The 27,798-nt window shown below is 32.7% G+C and overlaps 3 protein-coding genes across 6 annotated transcripts; 1 reads left to right on the top strand and 2 right to left on the bottom strand.

Moving 5' to 3' along the window:
* Positions 1–230: 230 nt before the first annotated feature.
* On the bottom strand, positions 231–10,852 carry LOC110664545 (exportin-T). 4 transcript variants are annotated; one of them, XM_021824274.2, is made up of 16 exons: positions 10,677–10,800; positions 8,827–10,572; positions 8,623–8,718; positions 8,323–8,412; positions 6,663–6,767; positions 6,279–6,338; positions 5,931–5,993; positions 5,745–5,840; positions 3,328–3,492; positions 2,880–3,053; positions 2,715–2,780; positions 2,533–2,631; positions 1,425–1,571; positions 774–882; positions 590–638; positions 231–480 (listed from the first exon to the last, which is right to left on the bottom strand). In XM_021824274.2, the coding sequence occupies exons 2-14, from the start codon at positions 10,549–10,551 to the stop codon at positions 793–795; spliced, it is 2,976 nt and encodes a 991-aa protein (XP_021679966.2). In that variant the 5' UTR covers positions 10,552–10,572; positions 10,677–10,800; the 3' UTR covers positions 231–480; positions 590–638; positions 774–792. The 4 variants fall into 4 exon arrangements, with proteins under 4 accessions (XP_021679966.2, XP_021679970.2, XP_021679962.2 ...); XM_021824278.2 differs by having other exon boundaries at positions 590–698; positions 8,827–10,852; XM_021824270.2 differs by having other exon boundaries at positions 8,827–10,852.
* A 6,612-nt stretch (positions 10,853–17,464) lies between these two features.
* Positions 17,465–22,504, top strand: LOC110664529 (probable GTP diphosphokinase RSH2, chloroplastic). Its single transcript, XM_021824254.2, has 6 exons — positions 17,465–18,739; positions 18,828–19,013; positions 19,977–20,437; positions 20,882–21,040; positions 21,115–21,466; positions 21,898–22,504. Exons 1-6 carry the CDS (start codon positions 18,008–18,010, stop codon positions 22,204–22,206), a joined length of 2,199 nt encoding a protein of 732 aa, XP_021679946.2. The 5' UTR covers positions 17,465–18,007; the 3' UTR covers positions 22,207–22,504.
* A 276-nt stretch (positions 22,505–22,780) lies between these two features.
* LOC110664539 (transcription initiation factor TFIID subunit 9) lies at positions 22,781–24,911 on the bottom strand. Its single transcript, XM_058149130.1, has 3 exons — positions 24,745–24,911; positions 23,532–23,790; positions 22,781–23,265 (listed from the first exon to the last, which is right to left on the bottom strand). The coding sequence occupies exons 2-3, from the start codon at positions 23,787–23,789 to the stop codon at positions 22,993–22,995; spliced, it is 531 nt and encodes a 176-aa protein (XP_058005113.1). The 5' UTR covers position 23,790; positions 24,745–24,911; the 3' UTR covers positions 22,781–22,992.
* Between the last annotated feature and the right edge of the window lie 2,887 nt (positions 24,912–27,798).

The raw sequence follows: 27,798 nt of genomic DNA, 5'->3' as shown, positions 1-27,798 counted from the left end.
TTTTCTTTGCTTTCAAATGCAACCATTTTATTACAATCTCAATTATTTCAAGAAAATGATTAGACACCTTAAACATTCCATCACTGGACAGTTTGCACACCTTGAAAAAGTAAGGAAACGATAATATAACAGGTGATTAGATACATAAATCAATCATATTTGCAGCAATGGCCCCCTAACTAAAGGGAAAAAAAAAAAAAAAGATGCAATTGTAAAGCACACAATACAGCTTGATGACAAAACTTGTATTTTACTTTCTTCTCTCTTGTTTTTCAACTCAAAATATGGCCAACAAAAACCATAGCCATTTTCTTGTAAGTGTCTTGACAACTGCATTCAATATTTGATTACATAAATCCCACCAAAAATAAGAAAAATAATTTATTTAAAAAAAAATAAATTAAAAAGAGAGAGAGAGAGCAGTGGCTGTCAAAAAAACAACTTTTTGTAGTAAAGAATCCTGTTGCCGGAAATATACAACTGCAAGAAAATAATTCAAAACCAAATCAGTCACCATGCATGAATCAAATTAAAAGAGATCCGACTACAGTTTCGATTAACTTAAAAGAGGAGTGCAGCACATAAATACCTCATTGTCCACAAATAAAAGATAAACATGGTATTTACATGGACAAATCCTGCAACATTGACATGACAAGAAGCTCGTTAAGTGTTTACACCCCTTTGCTCGTCCAAGACTGGATTGCCACAAAACAAAAATCACAGCACATTTAGGTATGAAATTGACATGCTTTTGCTAAAACACAACGTACTTCTTTAATCTTGATGCTGCTATCTGAAAACAAGGCTTCCATTCTGTTGAAGCCTTAGATTTTCCATGAGTGACTGGTAGAATGATTTCAATGCTTTGAAATCACTACCCTGCACAAACATCAAAAGCATAGAGCAGGAATTAGAGCAATCAAACACAATTAGTTGTATCTATGCAGTACATTAAGAGATGGCACTTCCACAGACTCTGGAGTGCTCAATCCTGGATGAACCAAGATCAGCTGTCGGTCTATTCAACATCTTGCCTGAGTCATCTGGGAAAAACAGTGATTGAATATGAAGGCCAAGACACTCAGAACCAAATTCGCCTTTCTCATATATTATGTATAGAGTAAGATAAAATCTCTAGGAACAAACCTAGAAGACTTTGTAGCCATAACACATGGGAAATTTCCTATTTTTAGATGAAATGGCTAAAAAGAGATCAAATGGCTTTATAAGGCCAAATGAAGGGGGCAGATTCCACTATTTGAATACAATCCTTGATACAATGTGAAATATCTACTAGCCAGAGTGAAATTTTGTAACTTGAAGCCTTTTTGCAACAAATACATAGGGAACATCTCAAATGTCATTCCTACAGGCCCCAATACTCCATAATATGAGAAAATAGTCGGTACTTGGCTTCTTACCTGCAACTTTTGGCAGTATTGCTGTGCCAAATCTTGAGGGCAATGTGCGGATGGAAAGCCTTTTGACACAAAATGAAGGAGAAATTCATCACCAAACTTCTCATACATGACCTTCTGTGCCTGTACAATTTCTCCAAACAAAACAAGCTGCCACAGAGATCCAGAACAGCAATTACAAAAGTAAATACAAAGCATAGCAAGCAAATATAATTTTTGTCTGTTAACCTTATGGTGCAATCTGAAGTTCTCATTTTAATTTTTTAACCTCACTAGTCAATAGAAATGAAGATTTTGTATTGTTTCAGAACTAGTTTTTACATGCTCGCCTTTATATATTTCATCAAATGAAGTTATCAACTGCAACATTAAACACTTAATTATACAAAATATAGAGTTTATCAATCCAACCACATCAGCACCCAACAAGATAAAACCATGCATGAGCCTGATTTTGTTCCCACTCAGGCCCACTCATACTGTCACTATATATGTTCTGAAAATAAGGAAAGGGAAGGAAGACACGGAAATATTAAAGTGTCAGACACTCATTGGAACAATGATTAAACCCTTGTATTAAAAAAAAAAAAAAAAGAAAAAGGAAGGAAAAAGAAAGAAAGAAAGAACTCAGCAACTGGGCATTACTCTTCATGGGGCAGTAACAGCCATTGATTGTTTTAACTAATTGAAACTCACACGCAAGTTAACTCATTCAACCCAAATATTCACCATGAACCATAAAGTCTGGCACAACTCTTCAATTTTCAGAAATCTATGAATCATAGCCATTATTACTATGCATCATTTTTGGTATTAGCATCAAACAAACATTTCCACGGAACCCTGGCTCCGATTTCTTGTTTGCAACTTTGCATGCATCCACATCAATTTATCAATGTCCTCTTTTAGACTGCACCAAAATTCTCGGCACACCAGAATTTCATAAAATGGATAGTAAAGTAGCTTTTTCTATTTTATCCCACAGGCAACCATCAAAACTCTCCAAAGCAACCTTCCATTTATAACGCACTCTATATGTCCATATAAATAGCATTTTAACTGGTAAAGTGGATTGCAATAAGAAAATAAAAATCTAATGCATAATACTCACAGTATTTGCATCTTGGAAATCAAAGGATTTGTCAAGCACACTATACAGACAACAATTGGTTGCAAAGGCCTCAATTATGAAACTTTGAAAACCTGACACCTGAATAAATTTTATCCCATTAAAGCAATAAAATCAACACCATAAAATGCAGCTAAGAACTAGATATTAAAGAGCAGACAAACCTTTTCTTCCCCACGAGGTTTGTCATACCAATCTTTAATTAATCTAATGAATATCTGCACACATGCCTGAATCAGAGGGATAAAAATGTGACATCAAGATCATAAATGATGAAAAATTTTAGAAGATCCAATCTGTCAGTCATCAAAATTAAGTTCCAGACTCACCTTTCTTACAAGGATATCCTTGTGACTACACGCTGCGTACAGCAGCAACTGCATCAAAGAATCCAAGTAGACCCTACTTTTGGGTGAAAGGAAGATTGAGGATAGACCGTGCGTCGTTATCACATGCAGAAATGTGTAAAATGTCTTCTGAAGTTCTTGTAATTCACGGATTTCCTACAAGAAAAACAAGGAACCAAGACATATAATTCAACACAATGCCTTAAAGAAGGTACCATTTAAACCGTAAGTAATTTATGAAAAATGAAAATAAATTTGAATTAATATAAAAAACAGCATACTCAATATTACATAAACCATGTAATAATCAAGAAAATAACCATGCACAACCTTAATTAATGTCTAACAAACCATATATATGCAATTAAGATGCTGCTGGCAAGAGACCTTCATGAATTAAAAAAATATTGTTGGATTAGGATTTACATACCTCAGAATTGGTTCCAGGTCCTGAAGGAAATGCATCCTTTGGGATAACGTTAAATACCCTGCCAGCAATGGCTGGAAAAACTTCCTCCATTATGTCACGAACCGAGGTGTTGAATTTGCAAATAAGTTGATTGAGTAGTAAAAGAAAACCAACCATTTCCTTCAGCTGCAATAAATACATTCCAAAATCAGGTCTTCATGTATTGTAACATTAGGCATTATGCACAAAGATCTAAAGCTTATCATGTTCATAACAAATTCCTCCAAAGTTTCATACCCTGCCTAGGGCAAAAGACAAAGTTTCCTTATCATGCAAAATCTATTATAAAGCAATTTAATTAACTTAAAAACCTCATTTCCCGAGAGGAGGATATTACAGAAAGCCAAATGATCCTTAAAAGTTCTGAATTACTAAACAAAGTGATATAGATGTTGCTTCCACATCAGATAATTGAAGAATGTAGAAGAACTAGAGTATGTTGGGCATTGCTGTTACAGTTATTGTTCCCAAAATCACCAATATTTTGATTTAGATCAACCAGAGATTTCTTTAAAAGGCATTTGAAATGTTTTGGGCCAAAAACCCGACACATTCAAGAAAAGTTTTCTAATTGTTTTCTGAAAAAGAACATAAAGGTGCTTGACTTAAACAACAACAACAACAACAATTAAGCCTTAATCTCAAAATAGTTAGGGTCACTATATGGATCTTTTTCAACATTAAGCTTTGTTAGACAGCAGGTCCGTATCAATATCCAAGTGCTTGACTGAAATATGCTAAAAAATATGTTTCAAAGACAATGCCAGAAGGATCCCCAAAGACAGTGAACTTAAAAGGTGCTTGGCTGAAAGATGCTAAAAAATATGTTTCAAAGACAATGTCAGAAAGGGCCCCTAGATTCCTATGTCTCAAAACCATCAACAGAAGTATTGCACTTCTAGTCTAACTGTACAAACACCTTTAATAGGCTGAAACTTAACGTGTTGTAGCACAAAGATGAATTATTCTCAAATATATAAGCAATCCTGAGGATCACAAGAAGGAAGATTTAATTGTGCTTCCATTACAATTTACAAAAAACTCAAAAAAGTTAAACCATGCCCACCACCATAACAAATATCTGACAGCACACTGGAGGCCAGAACCCTAACAAACTATACTACAAAAAAGCTGCCTCAAATCCATGTGAGGCTGCACAAACTTTTTATTTAACCATTACACTAACATATCAATGCAAGCTAAGATTTGGGCTCTCTCCAATCCATTTGACGCCAGAAAACTCTGAACTTTATCCATTTTATAAGCCTGGGATATCTGTTACCGGAGGAGACCACTTGCTTTGCTCACTTTAGCTACCATAAGGATGCAAGCCAAGAATTAAACTGTTCTAAACAGTAAGCTTGCATATTACCAAAATCGCAGCAACTTTTAATTTTTTGTTATCATATAAAAATGTTAACTCCAAAAAGCAAACAAGTTTCTTTATATCATGTCAAGAGACTCAAAACCCAACATGCAGTGGTGTTACACTTTCCAACATAAAAATTTTAAAGAAAACAATAGGAAATGACGAGGATTTCCTATGCCAGACATTTACACAGACACTATGTAGACCAGGCCACGGCCGATTCCAGTCCAGTTCCGTAGGTAGGGTTGCACCGGAACTGGCCCTTTAGCAAACAGTTCAAGCCAGTTACGGGCCAGTCCCAGTCTGGTTTGAAGGCGGTTCTGATTTCGGTTTTTCGCTGTCATAGTTCCAGTGGAGCCCCGGTTTTGTCCAGTTCAAGATGGTTCTGCTCCAGTTCCGGTTTTCAAAGAATAATTCTTTTATTAACAATAAAAATCAATTACATTGATTATTAGAAAAAATAAAATCAATTTTTATTTGAAGATAAAATTATTTGAACAACTTGTATTTTTATTGATATTAGAATTTGTTACAACAAATTGGAACATGTTTATGGGTGTATATAGGATAGAGCAAATTTTCCTATTCTCAAAAAGCCCCAATATTATGGCTTTTTCTGTTGAGGGTATTTTTGTCTTTTTCTTAATGAAAAGAAAAAATTAAAATTAAAATGACTGTTGGTGCAACAGTCAATTGAGTTGCATGGCCAAAGGAGAGAAGCTGCCACAGGGACCACAAAGCGCACACCATGTGGCACGCGCAGAGGCTGATGTGGACTTTTTATCAGCAATGCATTCATCCCACCCAAGTGCACTGACTACCACTTTCTGTGCAAGGGCAGGTGAGGCAAGCATTGATCCCATCCCATCCCATCCGTTATCATGCCAAACACACTCAGCATTACTTGCAGAAAAGAAAAGAATTATTGCAATCAAGAAAATGTCAGAAAAGTAGTTACAAGTAGAAGAGGAAATTCTAGACCAATTTAATATGAACAGATTTATTTTACCTCACATTCTGCAAGCAGCTGCTCCAATGCCTTTGGAAGATAAGGAAATACAGATGCTCCTAAAGTGTCCACCATCCGATGTATAAAGGATGTGACCTAAAGGCCATGAATGCTAGCGTTAGGCAATATGTATAGTCAATAAAAATAAAAAATAAGCACTCCCATGGATCCATATCTAACTCTTACCTTAATCCGGAGAGGCTCTATCTTCGGAAACACAACAAGAATTTGTAGAAGAACATCCAATGTCTGGAACAACAAGAGAGGAAACTAAAATTTAAAACAACAGAGGGGAAATTGAAAAAGTCCAATCAATAGCAGCAGATCCTTCACCCGACCATTTTTAAGGAGGTAATTTGAACATCACAGCCATCAACAAGATAATATATATGACGCAGCTTCTTGATCATAAAAAGTTGAAGATATAAATTTGAACAAAGATTTATTAACTCATTGGTTTTTGCAAATTGAAGGGGGAAACCATAGGTAGCACGTAGTACAAGAAATATAACACAAAAGATATTAAATAACAACCTGCTTAAACATGAGACCTATTGCAGGACGACTAGCAGTTACAAGACGCTCACTGAACCCCTGCATTACAAAGTGAAATTGTAAGGACAGACTGTATTCCTATGAAAATAATTTCCAAAGCACTTCTAGAACATAGAAAAGAAGCTTCAAAAACATGTTCGACATGTTTTTACGTAACTAAAAAAAATTAATAAGTAAAAATTAACAGAACCTAAAAGATAGTAGGCTAAAATGATTTGGCTACTATAAAGATCTATCATATTATAATTTAGGAACTATTTACTTCAGCAAATAATTGATTTTATCTAAAATAGAAAGAAAAGATGCTAAAGGGAAATTTTGCTCCAGAGTAGCATTTCAGATGGCTAAAGAACAGGAGAGAACCTTGCTGAGTGCATTAATTGCCGCAATTATTTGCTGAACATTTACAATTTTAGCTTGAGACTCTTCTGAATTTAGCAATTTGGCATTCATGAGCAAAATCTCAACCTGTATTAAACAAACAATTCAGAATGAAAGAGGAATGGTTAATTAATAGGCATATGCAACATATACATAAGCAAACTACTTCAGACAACATATCAAAAGTTCTTTGCTATTCGTATTCAGTGTTATTAAGGGCGCCAGAGGCACTGAGGGGAGGCGCCCCTCTAGCGCCTCGCCTGGCACAGCCTAGCTTGCCTTCAATAAGGCGAGCGCCCCCAGCAGGCGAGGCAAGGGGCTCCGAGGCACTGAGGCGATGCCTCTTTGGAGTAAATTTTTTTTCTTTTTTAATTGTTTTGTAACCCAAATGAAAAAATCCCTATCTAGTCTTGGCTACCTCGCGCAAATAGAAAGCAAAAAGGAGAAAAGGAGAAATACACAACCTAGCTCACTTCTCTCAACAACAGGTATCTCTCTCTCTCTCTCTCTCTCTCTCTCTCTCTCTACCCTCTTCTTCTTCTTCTTCTTCTTCTTCTTCTTCTTCTTTCCTCTCTTTCTTCTCTAAAACACAGCAGTATCTTTGCACGCTTTCTTCTTCTTTTTTTTTTTTCTTTTTCTCTCCTCCTCTCTTTAATGAATATGGGACTACAGGTATGCCTCAGCCTCCCCTCTCTCTCTCCTCTACTCCTTTCCTCTATTTCTTCTCCACTTCTCCTCTTCTTCTATGTTTTTATTCTTTCAAGTTTCAACACAACAAAGTCTCATTCTCTTCTCTCTTCTTATACTCTGCTGTAGTTCAAAACAGAACCTCTGCTTTTTTTTTCTTTTCTCTGGTCTTTTTCTTCAAAACAGAATCTCTACTCTTCTCTCTTCTTTTTCACTTTGCTGGTCATAGTATTGTTTTATTTTTTTTTATTTTTTTATTTTAATTGTTGTGTTAGATATGAAATGTTTCTTGTTAATTTATTGTTATATGGGTAACATTGTTAATTTTATTATTGTTATATGGGTATTGCTGTTTTTTTTTTTGTTAAATGGGTATTGTTTAATTTTTATTTTAATTGTTTTGTTAGATATGCTTTTTTGTTAATTTGTTGTTTAATTTTTTGTCATATGGCTATTGTTTAATATCTGTCGTTTTACTAGTAATTAGAAATTAAAATTGACATTGAGGTGCCCCTTGCAAATTTATGGTGGATAACACATGTATCTTATGTGTCATTGTAGGCTAACAGCTATTGAGGAAATTAATAACAATTGAAATTTGAATAAATTTGTGTAAGGTGTTGTTTTGCTGTAAAAGAGTAAGAAAGACTAGGCAACTATTGAAATCTGAATACATTTGTGCAAGGTGTTATACATATATATGCATAATTTAGACAATTTAGGCTATGGTGCCTTGCTTCACAAAAGCCCTCGTCTCGCCTCTCGCCTAAGGCCATAGGGTACTTTGTCGCCTTTCGCCTCAATAACACTGATCGTATTATGCATGCATAGCAAGCATTCATCTTCAGAAGACATCCATAAAGTGTTAACTAGTTCGAAATTCAATAAGAAGAAAATAGTAGGAAAGGAATTCTAAACGAAAAAACTTTCAAGAAGCTGCAAAAATAGCTATAACCTGGTGGCAAAGGGGAGTCAGCAGTGAAGAAAGGTAATCAGCTTGTTTTTGCAGTGGTATATCTTCCATGCCAATCAACAAACCAATTGCCTGTGAATAATCACTATAAATATTAGGAGGGAAGATAACACCCACACGAAATTTTATACCAACTATAAAAAAAACAAAATATTAGCATGTCTCTACATTTCTATGTTATTTCTTAAATTTCGTATTCAAACAAGAAGTGTGTGTGTGTGTGTGTGTGTGTGTGTGTGTGTGTGTGTGTGTGTAAGGAAGGAGGAGTAAGCAGGCAGGGACCTCAAAAATGTAGCTACCATCTTCAGGACCTGAAAATTCATTTGACGTATAGGTATAATCCATGCTTGTAAATCGAGCAACTGTATCTTGGAGGCTCTGTCAATTCATAGCAACAATTCAAAAACTGTAGAAATCAAGACTATATGTTACAAAATTTGCTTAATGCGTCATTACAAGAAGACAAGTAGATGATTTACTCAGTACCTGCAAAACTCTCTCTATGAAAGGCACAAGCTTTGCTTTCAACAATTTTACAACCCTCATGAACAAATAACTGGCTCTGCGACTCACATGGATGTTTGGATGGTGTATTCCTCTCTCATCCAGAAAGGCAGCCAGAGCCAAAGGGATATATTGTGTATTCTCCTGAACAAACTTCACATATCTAGTCATTGTTTCCAAATACACGAGGGCAACCAACCTATTAGAATGGCAAGGAAACCTTGTAGAAAGGAGCATGGGCACTAATTCACCCAACAGTCCACTTCCAGCTCTCATGGCTTCATCACTTAATGATTCACCAAGTGCAAACAAAAGAGAAAGCGCAGCTTCCACCTCTTCAACATTTATTTCTGATGAAGATGCAACAGCACTAGCCAAAGAATTTCTAATAAATATTTGAGTAATATCAGGCGCCACTCGACCCACACTTCGCAGCAACAGAAATAAGTCCTTCCTATATTCAACCATCCTATCTTCCTCTTCTCTTCCAATTTTATCAAATGAATCAAGATTATCCCGGTAAATAGGATCATATCGAATTTGTGCACGAATGACTTCCAATATCTGTCCTACATAATGTGCTTGTTTCTCTCTCAACGGAGAAAGGCTCTTCATAGTTGCAACATAACCTGAAAGAAATTGTACAATACTAAACGGTGCGTCCACCTCACAGTTCTGCATTACATAAAAAACTGAGGGCAAAACCTCATTCAAAAGCTCCAATGAAACCTCCTTAGCATCTTCAGTAGTCACTCGTTTATAGCACTCCAAAACCTCCAAAGCATACCCAGTAATTAATGCAGCTATTTTTGACACTAACTCTGGGTCAATATCCCCAGTTACCAAGGCAAAAACCCTACTAATCTGAAGACTCTGCAATATTGTTAACTTTGACTGCGGATCCATCCGCTTAGTAACCACTGCCAAAACACACCCAGCAGCTGCACCCTGAAGCTGCTCAAATTCCCCATCAACCAGTATCAACTCGAATAACAATGGAACAAACACATCATTCACTATCAACCCAATATCAATCCATGAAATATACCGGCGCATAGATTCTAAGACGCTAGAACACAATTCTGGATCAGAATTCCTATACATAGATACAATGTCAAACCATGCTCTCACTATCTGACCCACACATTGCTGCCTCATTGCATCCTTAACCTGCCCTGCCACCCCTAACTCCTCAGGGGTCCGAGGGTAATCTAAACTAATTAATTCATCATCCAATGCATTCAAAACACGACAAAACATATCAATGACTATAGCCCCTTTACTTAAATGAAGCAAAAAATCAACAAACACTGAGGACCAAATTACTGGGTACTCAAAATAAATCAAGGTAACCAAAACCTGAGCAAGCTTGTTCTTTATAAATGCAGGACCCTCTAAAACCCTAATAGCATTGGTATCATCAATCAAGTCAAAACAGCACATGGAAAACACTGATTTCCTGACAAAATCCTTCTCTTCCAAACTTAACAGAGCGTACTTAACCCTAATAACCTCATGTAAAGTCTGTAAACACCAAAATTGAACTTGAATAAGATTGCAAAAACACAATTTCTCAATACATATCCTACATATTGTCTGGTTTTCCTTAATTTGCTGACAGAAAGAAACTGCTTGCGATTTTAAAGCAGAATCTATAGTGCCCGATTCATCAAAACTTATAAGTATTGCTTTTTCAAGATCATCCATTGATTAAAGTAGCAGTTGAAGCTGAAAACCCAATAAATAGTTTCTTTTAGTAGAGGGTATTGAAAATATGTGAGGGGGTTGTATTAGTTGGAGTGATTGGGTTGAAGAGTTTAGAAAAAGCTTACCTCTTTAGTAAGTTGAGAGATCTTAATATAATGTACGAATGGTTTGAAAGAGTTTAGGGGCAAGGTTTTTGGATAGAGATGACGAAAATCCTAGGAGTAGGGGGGGGGGGGGGCGTGATTAATTTATAGTTTGGCGGCTTGACATAGGAGAGAAATTGAGAAAACATGTGGAAACGGTGACGAAGAAGAAGGAGAAAGAAGAGAGGGAGAAGAAGGGTGGCGTCTGTTCGTGATGTTAAATTACTAAAGTAACCCCGTGTTTTTGAAAATTACCGTCAAGGCGGTGATGGGCTGATCATGTCCCATTTGGGCCTTTGCCCATTTTAAAGATTGATTTATATGACGAGGTCATGATGGTGTTGGTAAACGTTGAATTCCATAAACTAAAGAGATTTTAGATTTACATAAAGGGTTTAGATTCCACTATATATAGGTAATCTTTAAACACAATTCATGTCGAGTTTTACTTAAATTTAATTAAAAATTAAATTAAATCTAAGTTACTTTAATAAATGGGCTTAAATAACATAGATATTTAATTTAATATTTTAAATGTTTTTAAAATTTTTCATAAAATTAAAAAAAAAATAATTAAATAACCCAATTTTTATTTAAAAAAAACACTGATAATTAATTAAATATATTTATATTTAATTAAGATAGAAAAATGTGATAAAAAAAACATAGAAAGGTGGTAAAGAAAAAATAAATACATTAGTAATTTTTTAAAAATGACAGATAAAATAAAATAAAATAAAATTTTAAAAAACACTCGAAATGGAACGGAGGCATATTGGTTTTGAATTGGTTTTCATTTCATAATTAGTGATTTCAAACCATGGTTTCATGGTTATTGAAATTCTACGAGCCAGTTCAAAGTGATTTTAAATATGTTTTGAGAGCATTTTTAGCTTTAATTTTAATTTATTTGAATTAAAATAAAATAATGAATGAAATTTTTATTTTTTAAAAAATATTATACTGATAATTTCAATATAATCAAATTCAAAATAAAAAAAAAAAGATAGCTTTAAGCTGATTTAAAATTGTAAACCAATTAATGAACCCGAATTCAAATTTAATAAGTTTGGTTTCAATTCGTGCCTAATTTTCAATCTGCCTATGATCAGGCTAACCTAGTTAGGAGCATTAGTATTTTTTTATATTAAAAAAAAATAAAGCAATTTTAGGACTCTAACTTAGTGCTCCTTTAGTATTATATTTAAAGAGTGGAAACTATTTTTTTTTAATAAAAATATCATTTTAAATATTAAGTTTAATTTTAAATTTTTTTAATATTTTTTAATTAATATATTTTAAAAAAATAATTTTCTTAATTATAATTTTAATAAAAATATCCAAAAGAATGAGTAAAAGTGTAGAACAAGTAGCACAGAATTCCAAGATTCACATTTCCAAGGGAGTATTGTTGGATAATCACGTAAAGCAAGAAAAGTAAAATACTCAACCTAACCACCTCCTCTACTAAACTCTCCCCCTCCCCATTCTTCTTTTCTTCCTTTATGAGCTTTCTGAATTGGTACATTCAGTGATTATTTTCTCGATAGTTATTATTTTTTTTTTTATTAAATATAATAATAAAAAATATAAAACGTATTAAATCAAATATTTTATTAATATAATTATATTTTTTAAATTAAAATAATATATTTTATATGAATAATTTATTTTATCAAAAAAAAAAAAAGCTCGAGACTTGAGCAAATCCAGTTGCATGGTATTAATTAGATTCCCTGTCGCTGTCAGCAACAAAAATGGAATACTTAGACGGCAGAATAAAATTGCTGAAATAAACCTTAAAAGCTAAACAAATAAACAATTATTTTAATTTAAATAAATAAATTCACTTAATGAAATATTTAAATTAGTCAAATGGTAAAAATATATTACACTTAGCGGCAACTTTTAATTATTATTTAGCTATATAATCATCTTATAAATCTAATTTGATAATTATTATTTCTAAACTATCAATCAAATATTAAAGTAACTGGTTGATAAAAAAAATTAAAGTAATTAAACACATTATAACTTTATCCAGTTATTGAAAGTACAACAATAATTTAATATTTATTTATTTATTATTTATTAAAAATATAAAAAAATTAAATAATAATTAATAGACATACAATAAGAGCAGTAGTGAATGAGTTAAATGATTATATTTAAAAAGGATGAAGAAAATTATAAATTAATATATTAATTATCTATATTAATTCGTAATTAATTTATGCATACTTAAAATATATTATATAATATCTTCACTATAAACTGTTACACTTGAAAATAGACGTAAATTCACTAAGTTATTAATTTAATCTATTTTATTCATTAATTTTTTTTTTTTTTTGACATTATTCATTAATTTTGTGAGCTAGCAAAATATATATTAAATTAGAGTAAAAAAAATAAAATTAAACAATTTTATTTAAATGGAGAATGATTAATAAATAAATAATATTTATTAATTAAATTTAAATGAGATAATAAATAACATTTTAATTATAATTTATATTTATTAATTAAATTATTATTATTATTACATAAATTTTTATATATTATATAAATATTAATATTTTACAAAATTTTTATAGGTGGTGGAGCGAGGCTGCATGAGGCTTGGGCCATGGCCCATGTAGCGATGCCCTGAAGTAGGAGATAGCAATTTTCTTTTTGTAAGGAATATTTGATTTTATAGTCTTTTACAAACACAATCTAATTAATTTTCGTCAAATTTTAATTTTTATTGAATAAAAATTTTTCAATTCGAATTATATTTTTATCTAAATAATAAAATATTACACTCAATAATTTTATAATATAAATTTAAAACAAATTCTTGTTAGAAAATTAAAAAAAATAATAAAAATATATCAATAAAAATAAATTTAATTACATATACACAGATCTGTTTCAAATATATAAGATTTTGACTTACGTAAGTTGGATTATAAACATTAAAAAAAAATGGTAGCGTAACGGCAAAGTAGCAAGAAGATGACGTCGTAACGCATGCAAGTATTTGGCTTGCACGTTTCATGAACACTCTCTTTCCCATACGCAGTCGCCTGTGATTGGCTTTTTACGCTGATACACGTGTTTTGTCATTCACCTAAAATTTATAGCTTTCTAATGCCAATAATAATTAAAAATGATCCTAGCTTAATTATGTGTTTTATTTAAAGAATAAAAAAATTACAATTTTATAAAAAATGTATGTGAGTTTTTTTTTTTTAAATTTAAATAATTATTTATTGTGTTTAAAAAGTTATTTCTTAATATTTTAAAATTTTTATATGATCATAATTAAATAAGCACTATTTTTAAATAATTATAATTTATTTTAGAAGCTTTATCAATGACAACTTAAGAGTACTGATTTTTAAAAATTTTAATAAAATTAAAATTAAAAATAAAATATTGAACAAATGAACATGTCTTCAAATTTTCTAATTTTTATTTAGAAAATTGGAAAAATAAAAATAAGAACAAAAATTGAAAAATGAAAACAGAATATTTTCCGCAACTAATAATTATTGTAGTCAATGATTAATTATTGACTGTGATCAATTAAAAATCAAATTATTGACTATTATTTAAAAAAAAATATTCATCAAATATTACAACTGAAAATATAAAAATTTAAAATTGATTCCTAACCGTTGAACCGAATGATCACATAGTTTGATTATAAATAAAATCATTAGCATTTTACGGTAATAATTTTATAAATAATTAAATATCATGACAAATAAAAAGGTATAAAAAAATATAAAATATAAAGAATAATAAGCATTTTCCATTTTTCAAAAAAAAAAAAAAAGCATTTTCCATAGATAAGAATGAGGCACATACATATTATTAAGCTTTTGCATTTAATTAAGCAATCAAATAATGAATATTTAATTAATTACTCATTCCGCCTATTTTTATTTGTTATTTTTTAAATTATTTTATTTTAATTATTTATTATTTTAAAAAATAAGATTTTTTAAATTTTATCATTTTCTTTATTAAATAATATTTTTCTTATAAATTTTTAAAACTCAGCTTAATATTTTTCTTTTTTAATTAGGTAAGATAAAATATAATTTAATCATATTAATAAATATTTTATTATAATTTAAATAATTTAATTATTTTTTAATTATTATATAAAAATTTTAAATAGTGGATAAAAATTAAACAAGGGAGTAATATTTAAAGGATTATAGACAACTACTACTCCTTAAAAAGGTCAAGTAGACTTTTACTCAATTTTAATTAAGCAAATAAATCAATTTTGGGGGCTATGATTCTCTGTAAAATCCTTACAAGAAGCTAATGCCTCAATTGGTCCGTGCCTGACATAACAAAACTAGCGCAGAAAATTTAGAGTAAATTTTAAAAATAATAAATGATTTTTTTAATCCTTCTATTTTTTTAATATTTACACTTTTATTTATTTATTTTCAAAATTAATTTTATTAGCGACCGAAGCAGCTGTCTCATTCGACCCTGTTAAAATCAATTGATTTTGACTATCCAGATTCAGAGCATACGACACTACCAAACACACAAATCTAAACCGTTGAAAAAAATTGATTTCAGTAGGTCCAACACAGATTCCAAACAAGTTAACGGTCCACAATCTCTCTGTCTTTCACTGTCCCCGCAGAGAATCCACATCAAAACAAGGAGAGCTGAGTCAGTCGGCAGTGCAATGCAACTAACTCGTGCAGTGACCGTGACCGCCTGTGACCTTGCCGAAATGAAAGGCGCATCAACCAGCCGTCTGTGATGAACAAGCTTAGGTGGCACGAGTTAACCGTGTGGCATTGGCGGCTGCTGAAGTCACGCCACGTGGTTGATCGGTGGTCTGCACGGAACCTGTTATAAACGTAAAACGACAGAAATTGAAGAGAGTCGTTAACAGCCAACAAGTTCTATAGCGCCTCTGGAGCAAGGTGGAGTGCGCAAATATTTATATAATAAGATGGTAAAATTAGAATTCTTTTTAAAATTTAAAAATTTATTTCATTTATTTAAATTAATAAATAATTATAAAGTTTTAAAAATAAGAAATTATGTTAAAAAAATATTATTAAAAAAATATTTCTTTGATTTATCCTCTGAGAAACAGAGTATTACTTGTTTAATGTAGAAAGATCTTTATAAATAATAAATATCATAAATGTGGGCCCCAATCCAGCTTGATTGTCTTCCAAAAGCTAAATTGCACGCGGAGACGTTCCTCATCTTTCTAGTGGGAAAACAACAATTCGATTGAGTTGCAATGCTATTGCCATTCCAAAAAATAAACTATTAAATATTTCCTCTCTGTTCAATCTCATCTCACGCTTAAAATTTTTAATCGGTAATTAATGAAAAAATAATTTATAAATTATAATAAAATATTTTTTAATTTAATAAAATTACTCATTATCCCACACAATTAAAAGAGAGATATTAATATATTTTTAAAAAAATTATATAAATATTTATTATATTTAATAAAGTTAAGAATTAATTAAAAAAATATTTCATACTTTTTATTTTTTATAAATAATAAATAATTATGAATAAAATAATTTTTTAATAAATATAAAGATAAAGTTAAAAAAAATAATTAATAATCTATTATTTTTTTAAATATCAGATAATTTTAAATAAAATATTTTTTTAAATAGTGATTGATAAGAGTGGAAAAAGAGAGTAAAAAAAAGTGAATTAATAAAATATTTAAATAATTAAGAGGATAAGATTAAGCGCAACACATAATAGTAATTCATGATTCACACATTGAAATTAACCATAAAATATCAGAACGTTTTTATTTAATTGAAACAATGTCTATATAAAAGCATTGAATTTTAATGTATTTTATATTTTTATTTTTTTTATGAGAATAAAATTACAATGTTAAGATTTATTGAATATGTTTATTTCTTATTAATTTTATATTAAAAATTATTAATATTAAATAAAAATATACAATATTACATAAAAATTATAAATATCACATAAATATATAATTTCTTATATTAATTATATAAAATTAATAATAAATAAACATATTTAATGATTTTTAGCATTCGTTGAAAAAATCGTTTATATAATTTATATAAAACAACATTTATTATATTTAATTTATTGTTATTATTATAGTTATTATTATAAAATCTCCCTTTCCTTTATTATTAGAGGAAAGTGGAATAACCAAAACCAATAATTGATTGGTGAATTTGAGCAAAAACATTCATTGGATGAGAAATAGAATGTCCTTTTGTTGTAATCAACTATCATACAAAAATTTAAAAAAATTTAAAATTTATAATCCAATTAATAAAAATATATTTTTTTATTAATTAGGAATATATTTCATGAGAAGCATTATAAAATTAATAACATATAATGCATTAGAGCAATGCATATTTACTATTTAAAAAAAATTAATATATATAAATTGATTCAAGATAATTTGATTGTAAATTAAAAAAAAGGCTAATTTTTTAGTTTCTTCAAACAAAAACCTCTAATGAAACTTAAAAATTAAATTGACGGGCATTAAATCTAAAAAATTTAATTGTAATTTATTAAATAATAATTTTAAAATAATAAAAAATTATTTTCAAAATAATAAAAAATTATTTTCAAAATAATAAAAAATTATTTTCAAAATAATATCCGGTTGCACAATACCGTTATTTCTGTTATTCACTAAGGACAATCCCGTACTTTCATTGTTCCTTTCCTTGGTTGCTAACCGGTGAGGCGAGGGAGAGAGAGAGATGAGATTGTCAGAAAATATCAAAGAAAACAAAAGCCTTTTTCCCATCTCTTTCTCTCTCCATCTGTACAAAAACCGAGCGTCTCTGACTATTCTTTGCTTTCAATTTCAATCATAGGGTTCAATTTCTGTAAATTCTCTCTTGTTTATACTTCATTTTCTATGTTCATTTCTGAAGTCAAAGCAAATCTCCATAAATTTGTACATACATGAGCGTTTGTTCTTCTTATTCTTTTGTATCTCCAAAACTACAGAAACTCTTTCCAATTTCAGTTCTTTGCTTCTTTGATGATGTGTGTATACATATAAAATTTTAAGCGAGTGTTGGGTCTTCTGAGGTTTTAACGCTCACGATCCAATTGGATCTCTCATCATTTTTTTTTGCCGGGTCCTTCTTAAGAACACAGAATCCTTAAAAATTTGTGGGTTTTTGGAGAAAATTGTTGGGTTTTTGTTAAAATTTGATTTAAGTGAGCATATTGCTTCATTTGGGTTTCTTTTGGGTTTGAAATTTAAAGTTCAACCAAAATCTGGTTGAGCCATGGCGGTCTCAACAATAGCTTTATATGCAAGCCCACCTAGCAGCGTATGTTCAGCACCACATCCGTGCCAAATCAACGCACACGCGACGTATGATTTTGACTTGAACTCGACACCTTCATCTAGTGCATCTTCTTCACAGAAATCTGTGGTTGGTGGCTTGTCGTGTTTGTTTTCGTCTTCAACAGTAAAACATTCATCGTTTTCTGGTGATAGAGAGGAGCTGGGATCTTTATGGCATGATAGAGGAGAGGATTTGAAGGAATTGAGCAGTTCGTTTCGGTTTTCACCGAGTAAATATCTTGGTGTGTCTTCTATAAAGAGGGATCAAAGTCCAATTTCGGTGTTGCAAGGTCCAGTCTCGTGTTCTAGTAGTCCTCCTATGAGAATTGCTCGTGAAAGAAGCGCTGATATCGGTTTCCAAAGTTCAATTCATGGTTCATTTCGCAGTGGGACTAGTGGATTCTTTAATGGGTTTGTGAGACATGCGCTGGGATCCTGTGTTGACTATGATTCGCCGAGTTTTGAGTTTCAAAGTGTTGGGACAGATGTGGGTTCTTCATCTTTTGCTGCGGATGAACTGACATTTAATATGGAGGATACTTTTGTTGATCCTAATAATGAGCCTTATGCCAAAGAATTGTTGTTAGGGGCACAAATGAGGCATAAAATCTTCTGTGAAGATTTTGTTGTCAAGGCTTTTTATGAAGCCGAGAAAGCACACAGAGGACAGGTAAAGCTGGTGTTTGAATTTTGATTGGATTTTGTTGTTTCATAGTATTTTTTGGCCTTCATAATATTTATTTGTTGTTTCCTTATAGATGCGGGCAAGTGGGGATCCTTATTTGCAGCATTGTGTCGAGACTGCAGTTTTGCTCGCAATGATTGGGGCTAACTCTACAGTGGTTGCTGCGGGGCTTTTACATGACACTCTTGATGATTCCTTTTTAAGCTATGATTATATATTTAGCCTATTTGGAGCAGGGGTAGCAGATTTGGTGGAAGGGGTAAGAGGATGAGCTATTGTTTTTTAATCTGTTATTGAATGTTAGGATTGCGACCATATACAATGCTAATTTTTATTCTATATAAATGAATAATACAGAATCAATCACGTCGCGAATAAAGTTCACAGTTATGCGTAACTTGCTTATTTCTTGGCAATAGAGTTTGCACTGGACCAATTTAAGTATGCGTTAGTTAATGAAACTTGATAGATTATCTACACTTAAATGCCATGTTTAGTCAGATCGAGAAGTTTAATGTTATGTTTAAACATGTAGATGTCTTGTCCTTTTTAGGTTGGTTTCTTGTATTTCAGGATTGGTGTGAATAGAAAAGCTCTTTCTGGTCCGTCCTGCCAATCAAAATTTATGTAAACTGAGCATTGTTGTGGCTGTCATACTGTGATGTGGTTCCCTTGCATGAATTGTGCCTTGAAAGGTCGCTGAGCTGAGATCATGATCTTGTAATGAATTGACCTTTGAATTGCTAACTTCAATTAGTTTTGACAATCACATCTTTCTTGGAAAATTAATCAAACCTTGCGATATCTCTCTTCCAAATTTTGCCTTTTTAATATTAATTTTTCAAACTAATGAACATATTTCTCTCTTCCATTTGAAGCTCAGTTTACCCTTCAAGATGAACTTGTAGGTTTTTTTTTCTATCATGGCCTTCTCAATTCCTGCTTGTTTCTAGGCATTATAGACACTACTAGGCCAATATGTGGAAATTGATCAACTGTCCTTTCTAAAAGGCATGCTGACAATTTGGACAGTCACAGCATCAAATAGCAGCTAAGGTTGATAAAATTTTGGACCTCATTTTTACTTATCTTCTTAGCATCCATTATTTGAAACACTGGAATAATATTTGAAAGATTTTTCTTTTTCTGTCGATATTGTTGATGAAATTTCCTTTGATTATCTTAGAAGCTTCTAATCTAGTTCTATGTGACATTGAATCAGGTCTCTAAGCTTAGTCACTTGAGTAAGCTTGCACGTGATAACAACACAGCAAATAAGACTGTTGAAGCAGATCGGTTGCATACCATGTTCCTTGCCATGGCAGATGCCAGGGCTGTCCTGATAAAATTGGCAGATCGATTGCATAATATAATGACATTAGATGCATTGCCTTTGATCAAGCAACAGAGATTTGCTAAGGAGACGTTGGAGATATTTGCTCCATTGGCAAATCGTTTAGGAATCTTTAGTTGGAAAGAGCAATTAGAGAATCTGTGTTTCAAGCATCTCAATCCAGATCAACACAGAGATTTGTCCTCTAGACTTGTGGAGTCTTTTGATGAGGCAATGATTACTTCTGCAACAGAGAAATTAGAGAAAGCTCTCAAGGATGAAGCCATTTCATACCACGTTCTGTCTGGACGGCATAAAAGCTTGTATAGCATTTATTGCAAAATGTTGAAGTGAGTTCCCCTCTCCCTCTCTCTATCTCTCTCTCTCTCTGTGTCTCTCTTTCTGCCCAGGAAACATTTCTTTTAAGAAACACATTTTAATCTGGCAATGCCTGATCAAAAATGAAAATGGAAATAAATGGTGCTTGAAAGAGTCACCATGTCTCCTGTCTAACAGCTACAGTCAACAAGCGGTGACATTGAATTGACCCCTTTGGATGTGGATTTTAGATTATTGATGTTGCTGCAGCTTTTGTATAAATACTAGATTTTGTGAATTAAAGGCCTCTAGGTTTTTTGATTGAGCAATGTTCAAACCATAGTACATGCATGTGCCTTAACATGCTTAAGATGGCAAGCGCTTGTTATGGCACAATGAAACTTCAAAATGAAAATTTTTGATAAATATTATTTATTGATTTGCATAATGATGTGATGGTTTTAAATTTTATGCAGGAAGAAGCTGAAGATGGATGAGATTCATGATATTCATGGTCTACGTCTGATTGTTGAAAATGAGGAAGATTGTTATAGAGCATTGAAAGTTGTTCACCAGTTGTGGTCTGAAGTACCTGGAAAATTCAAAGACTACATAAAACATCCCAAGTTCAATGGGTATAATTTAGCTCAACAGTATTGTGCTACTAGTAAATTATTCTTTTCTTTCTAACTTTGACTTTATTCTTCAGATATCAATCTCTCCATACCGTTGTAAGGCCTGAAGGAATGGTGCCACTTGAAGTTCAAATCCGTACGAAGGAGATGCATTTGCAAGCTGAATTTGGATTTGCAGCTCATTGGAGATACAAGGAAGGTGATTGCAAGCACTCTTCATTTGTGCTTCAGATGGTTGAGTGGGCACGATGGGTTGTAACCTGGCAGTGTGAGGCAATGAGCAAAGACCGATCTTCCAATGGCTGTGCTGATTCCATAAAGCCTCCCTGTGCATTCCCTACTCATTCTGATGATTGCCCATTTTCCTACAAGCCTCACTGTGGCCAGAATGGACCTGTCTTTGTCATCATAATTGAGAATGACAAGGTTTGATTCCTTCATTTTCATGGGTCTAATTTTGTTATAAGTTGAAAGCAGAATAGGTATTGGAGGGCTAAGAATTTGTACCACATACTTGAAGCCTGTTTTAAGCTATTTTACCAAGTGTGCATGACAATTTTTTTTGCACTTCAGTGCCACTATAGGCAGTAATTGGTGTTTTTGGTATCTTCCATTGGACGAAATGATTGCCGTACCAGTTGTTTAGTAAAATGAAAAATAAAATAAGTGGCGGATACTAGTAGGGTTTATCAAGCATTTTAAGCAAATTATGTTTCATCTATACTTGTCCAAAGCTTATTAAGCACTTGGAGCCTTTGACGGTTGTTATATCTTTATCAGTGGCACTTCCTAGTGACTCAGCAAAGAAAAGCAAACCATTAGGCACTTATTGAATGTGTACTTTGTGAATATTGCAGATGTCAGTGCAAGAGTTTCTTGCAAATTCAAATATGATGGATTTGCTGGAAAGGGTTGGGCGGGGAAGCTCAAGATGGTCTCCATATGGGTTTCCTGTAAAGGAAGAATTGAGGCCAAGGTTGAATCACAAGCCATTGAGTGATCCTACATGCAAGCTGAAGATGGGGGATGTGGTGGAGCTGACTCCAGCCATACCTGACAAATGTTTGACGGAGTGCAGGGAAGAGATTCAGCGCATGTATGACAGGGGATCGACTACTGTCTCAAGTAAAACTGCGGCCAGTGGGATGGTTGGCTGGAGAAGTTGACCCTTAAGTGATCGTTTGTGAAGTAGTATACCTATACCATTTAATGACCATTGGTTAATCTTTTATATACATATGCTTGTACAGAACGGTTACAATGGTTCTGGTATGAGGACACGATGACTAACTAGATCCAAAAAAGCCACCAAATGATTTATTTCAAGTTCCCACATTGGATGCAGGCTACTTTGTTTATGCTTCCTCTGATGGCAGTATTGTATTATTTGAAAACTAGCCTGTTGATTTAAAATGTTATCGAACTCTACAAGCTTGAAGCAAATGCTACAGTTTGTTGCTTTTATCGTTTTTTGTTGTGCGCTATGCATCATCCAATACCAATGCATTGGCTGCATAAGAGTCTTATGCCTGCAAGGCCACTTTAGGAGAAGAGCGAGCTTTGTTTTGCAGTAGTTTTGTGGACCTTAACAACAGGGTGCAGGGAATAATGTCTAATCCGTTCATGGATTTTTTATTTGTTCGTCTCTGTGTTTCTTATTTCAAACTGGGCAAACAAAAAGAGAAGACAGGACCAAAAGACATATGCATAAAAGCGACTGTGAAACTAAAAGTACACCACTGAGTGTGAACCAAAATTCTATAAAAATGAAATTGATCAAATACACTTGGAGCAATCACACAAGAAAAAAGGAGTACCACGTTCTCTCCTTTTTCTCATTTCCTTCTTAATTGATACACCTGTTAGTTCCACTTCATACAGATACAGGATATACATAATCATCAAGGGTTCATGATTTTCTCAAACGTCTCAACTGTGAGGGCATAAAATTCTTACTTAGGACGTTTGGTAAGGGGAAAGGATACTCTCTGAGAAGTATTACGTTGTGGGACATCTGTCTTTGGTTCTTGTGATTGAGTGAGATCAGCGCTTTCTTCATCCTTCTCTGTTTCTTCCACTGCCTGGGCAGGCCGCTTCTTTGGGATGGCAAGTTGGTAGTTTGGGCTAATCAAGGTGTCCTGCTCTGGTGGGAGTGCGATACCAGGTCCAGCTATTGTCTTGGGCAATGGGATTTTGTTCCTGTTCCTAGCCAATTCCAATAAAACCTGATGAACTGCAATGATGTTAGGCATATTCATTCGAAGTCTTACAAGAGATGCAGAGAACAAAAACAAAACCAATCAAAATAAATATCATGTCTTTTCCAGCTAATTTAAATTCAATTGCAAGAGTTAAAAAGAATCCTTTTGCCCGTATAACAATATCAGGATAATTCACCCACATTTTACATTTCCTCCTGCTGCAACAAAGTAACGTTTCTATTGAAAACTATGAAATAATGACACTTACAGAACCAAGGATTGATACATACCTCTCTGTGTGGTGGTTGTGAGAAACTGAAATTTACTTTTGACTGAATAGCAAGCTTGACATCATCACAATCAATTGCAGATTTGCCAGCATGCTCAGAGTAAACCTGTGCATCTGTCAACACATCAACAACGTAACGATACCATAGCTCTAGAAACTGGTGTATAACACGAGGTTCGTAGTCATCCACACCCATTGATTTCAGAAGTGATTTGACAATCTTTGCATCTCTTGGCAAGTCCTCATCTCCCTCTGCCATTCTTTAAACAGGATCCACATCCCACATCAAGATCAAACATTAGACATCTCAAATGTGCAACGCAAACAAAAAACATACTTTGGACTTGTTTGGCATTACTGTTAAAATTGTTGTTGAGAAAAGCCCTTTCTTAAATATGCTCATTAGAAAGTATTAAAAAATAATTTAAAATTAAATTCGATAAGTTTTAGTAATACTAACATATCAAAATAGCTTTTTTCAAACTATTTTTTTCACCCACATCTAAAATGGTGCTTCAGTTTTGGTTCTCCATACCCAATGCAAAACAGACTTTATTTTCTACAAGAACATCTCTTAAACTAAAATACAAACCAACGAAGTGATTGAGAATTCAAAAGAAGAGGTACAGGCTAAATTGGGTTGTTGAAGAAACTTTAGCACAAAACAAGAACCTACAGTATGGACAAATCAAGCCGGATTACAAACTATGAAGATGTAAAATATCCATAAAGGCTTCTGATTGACGGCTGCTATACAATATATGGGGATGATTATGATGCTGTTATCCTTTTCTATTTGCTATGATTGAGGGCTAAAGATACAAATTATAGAGACCATAGCGCTACAGATTTTACGTTCAAGGATGCTTTAAGTTCAATGAATATAAGCAGAAACAATCCACACAAAGCATGTTAATTTTGGTCAATGTAAACAAAATTGTGTTTTACAAAGGGAGAATCTGTAAACCCTAACCACAACTATCAAAGGATCCATGGTCATAAACATCTTGAACCATCATGAAAATCAACCATTAAGCTAAAATTAAGAAGCTTCTAAGAAAAACCCAAACAATTAAATAAAAAGCTTCAAATATCTGCGCAAAATAACTTGTTCACAATTTTCCAGCGATTTCTCAGTAACCCAACAGAAAAGAAATGCCCAACAGCCCAAGGGGTAGAAAGAAGCATAAAAAAAATAAATTCCAAAAGCTAACCTTGGAAATTGGGTCGGCCTTGTCAGAACTGAGAAATCGGTGAGTTGACGCTAGGGTTTCGTAAACGAGGCAGGACGATTGAGGAGGAGACGAGACTTGCGTTGCTGCTACGGTGCTACCAGGATGGGAGCCAGAGGACTACGGTGATTGGTGCCAGGTGCCATATAAAAACTTTGGAACGACACCGTTGTCCTTTCACATTCTATTTATTTATTTCTCTATTTTCTTTTTGTTAAAACATCTATAAATATACAAATTTTAATTATTTTTATATATAATTAATTTTAAAATTTCAATTAATAATATACAAAATTTAATATGTATTTTTGCATTTATTAAAATTAAAAATTTGAGATATCATAATTTTTAAGATGATTCTCAATTTCTAATTATTAAATCTAATTTAATATTTATAATATTCAAAATTTATAAAATTATAACAAAATAATTTACTGGTAATTTTGCTTTCATTAATACAAAAGAGAACATAACCAAATTTTTAATTACTACCACCATCAATTCTACATTATTGGATATGGCTACTTACTGGAAATAATCACACAACACACCTATATATGATAGAAAGAAGATTAATTTCTTTATTTTTGTCTATCTCCAGAAGAATTCTTGGACAGATTCTTGCCATGAAAGCACAAGCATGAGCATCACCAGGATCCCAGCAAGTCCCCAAGATGAGCTTCCAATTCTAAGCACCCAAGAAGGATCTGAAGAAGGGGTCAATGAAGCTCTACCACCGTTTTGGACTGATGATGTCGACGTAGTTCTAATGGCGATTATTAGTCCAGCAAGAACCATTGGAAGAACAAATCCAGAGCTCCATTTCGTATTGAAAAAATGCGAATCATTTCTTCGATTTAAATACAATGGTGATAGCACTATTGCTGAGGCTAGAGCCAACACCATGGCTAATCCTCTCTGTGATGATGAGTTTTGGCTAGTGTAAGCATAGGCAGCCATGGGTGAGACTAAAATTGGAGGTTGGTTTTAGGCCAAACCTAAATTTGAAGTGGTGGATTTATAGGAGGAAAAGGAGAAGGAAGCAGTGAAGGAATCTAAGTGGAAAGCTGGTCATTGGAAAGCCGTCCAAAAAGTGAAAAGATGAAGAATCTAAATTATTATAAAGATAACGTCAGGATAAAAGTTAATAATGGTAAAGAAAGAGATAGGAAAGGTTTGGAAGTAAGGTATCTGAATTTTTCAATTGTTTGCCGTCGTGTTCATATGTGACCCAAAGCAATTCTGGGTTATGGGCAGCTGTAAAAAAGCAAACTAATGATGCTTGCTTGCAGTACCCATTTTTACTGGAAATAAGAAGATATTATTGGGTTACACACAGACACATGTATGTATATCGCGTTTACCCCTCAAAACGGAGAAAATACACTTTGATTAATTCTCCAAAATTCCTCCATGATCATGTGCTCATCAAAGCTAAACTTGGGACTCCTTCATCTTCTATCTTTCAACCATGGTAGCCATTTTTCAATACTTAGTAGCCGGTTTACTTTCAAATAATAACCCAGGTTCCGAGCCCTTTCACTATAATTGATGGGATCATTTCCTTTTACTTTAGATTATGTGTTCTTACACCGTTTCTCATTGAGTTAGATGATCAAACCACCTTACATTTTTGGACCCTTATTTACAGGAGGTATGGCATGCCTCATCTAGTCATAATCCATGGCTGTGGTGGCAATATCCGGTGGCAATTTGTCAAGCAGGTGGTTGAAAATATTAAATGTGGATAGGTTTTGCCTTTACTCAGTTAGCTATGGATGGCATGTAGCTTATTGGATGGCTGTGATGTGTCCAGAAGAGATGGAGAAACTTGTGATTGTGAGCACTGGAGAAGGGTGGAATAATATTTGATGAAAGGGAAAAGCAGATTTGATTTGTTGGAAGAGGTCCAGAAGAGCTGTTCGTACCAGCAACTCCTCACATGATAAACATCGATGTGATTCCAGTTTGGAACTAATTAAACTATCACTTCTTGTATTACAAAGATAAACACTTGCCTATTGATCACTGGTCTAATTACTTCAACTTGAAAAGATAATATTGTATGATAAGCCAAATTGCTTAACAATAAAACCCCATTTTTGAAAGGTGCCAAACCAATCAAAATGAGTAAAGTGAACAGGGAAGTAATTTTCTCGTAATAACTCAATGCTGAGACTCAATTCATAATAATATATATATATATATATATATACATTTCACTAATTTTAATATAAATCCAATCATATTTAATGTGTTTTGAGTTTATTATGAATCAAGTTTAGATAACAATTTTTGTTAAATTTAGCTAAAGCACCATCTAGCTACCTCTTATTTCAATGATCAAATGGACTTCAATTGGTTGCTGCTATTTGGAATGGAACACTCATAATATCAGGTGACAAGAATATGATCTTGCCAGCATTTTTGTTATAACACCCCTATATTTATAGTCTTGTGCATTTTATTGTTCTGATGACTGATGTCGAACCGGACAATTAAGAGGATTAAGACTATGTTTAAGTCATCTAGAAAAACTATGAATAAAAATAAGTAGATATTATATGATGATGAAATGAAAACTTAGAAAATAAAGCATAAAATGTTAAATGAGCCGGGGTTCATAGCGATGAGTGACCGTACCAGGAAGTCACTGTGAGGTCAGTTGTAACCCTAATCTCGTACGGGACATTGTGACACTGCAGTCCTAAGAATTTTTGCAAACCTAGTGAAAATGAGAAAACTACAGAAAAGAGTTGAGAATCAGGTCAAATAATTAGATCAGCGTTCAAAAAGAAATACAGTGTTATTGGTAAACCAGATTAGACCGGCGAGGGGCAAATTGGTCAATTCACCCTTAGAGGTGACTCTTGACTAAAATGTCCAATAAAATGTAAGAAATTAAAATTTTGAAATATAAATTTAAATTGAAGAAGTTATAGAAAAAGAAAGGAAAAAAAAAAGAAATTAAAATAACTCTTTATGATATCACTAGAGTGACATAAGGATGACACGATAATTATAATTATTAATAAT

The sequence above is a fragment of the Hevea brasiliensis genome, chromosome 6 (genome assembly GCF_030052815.1).
Source record: "Hevea brasiliensis isolate MT/VB/25A 57/8 chromosome 6, ASM3005281v1, whole genome shotgun sequence".
Classification (NCBI taxonomy): Eukaryota; Viridiplantae; Streptophyta; class Magnoliopsida; order Malpighiales; family Euphorbiaceae; genus Hevea; species Hevea brasiliensis.
Note: the sequence above shows the minus strand (reverse complement) of the source record. Positions and strands in the feature narration are given on the sequence as shown.

What these genes read in the sequence shown, in the direction of transcription:
- LOC110664545 (XM_021824278.2), bottom strand. Translation starts at nt 10,551, where the DNA reads ATGGATGATCTTGAAAAAGCAATACTTATAAGTTTTGATGAATCGGGC. An exon ending in AGCTGCTTGCAGAATGTGAG is followed by an intron (nt 3,493 to 5,744) that starts GTAAAATAAATC and finishes TATTTATTGCAG; the next exon opens with CTGAAGGAAATGGTTGGTTT. An exon ending in ATTTCCAAGATGCAAATACT is followed by an intron (nt 1,572 to 2,532) that starts GTGAGTATTATG and finishes TCTCTGTGGCAG; the next exon opens with CTTGTTTTGTTTGGAGAAAT.
- LOC110664529 (XM_021824254.2), top strand. Translation starts at nt 18,008, where the DNA reads ATGGCGGTCTCAACAATAGCTTTATATGCAAGCCCACCTAGCAGCGTA. An exon ending in AAACATCCCAAGTTCAATGG is followed by an intron (nt 21,041 to 21,114) that starts GTATAATTTAGC and finishes TTTATTCTTCAG; the next exon opens with ATATCAATCTCTCCATACCG. An exon ending in TCATAATTGAGAATGACAAG is followed by an intron (nt 21,467 to 21,897) that starts GTTTGATTCCTT and finishes TGAATATTGCAG; the next exon opens with ATGTCAGTGCAAGAGTTTCT.
- LOC110664539 (XM_058149130.1), bottom strand. Translation starts at nt 23,789, where the DNA reads ATGGCAGAGGGAGATGAGGACTTGCCAAGAGATGCAAAGATTGTCAAA. An exon ending in CACAACCACCACACAGAGAG is followed by an intron (nt 23,266 to 23,531) that starts GTATGTATCAAT and finishes GCAGTTCATCAG; the next exon opens with GTTTTATTGGAATTGGCTAG.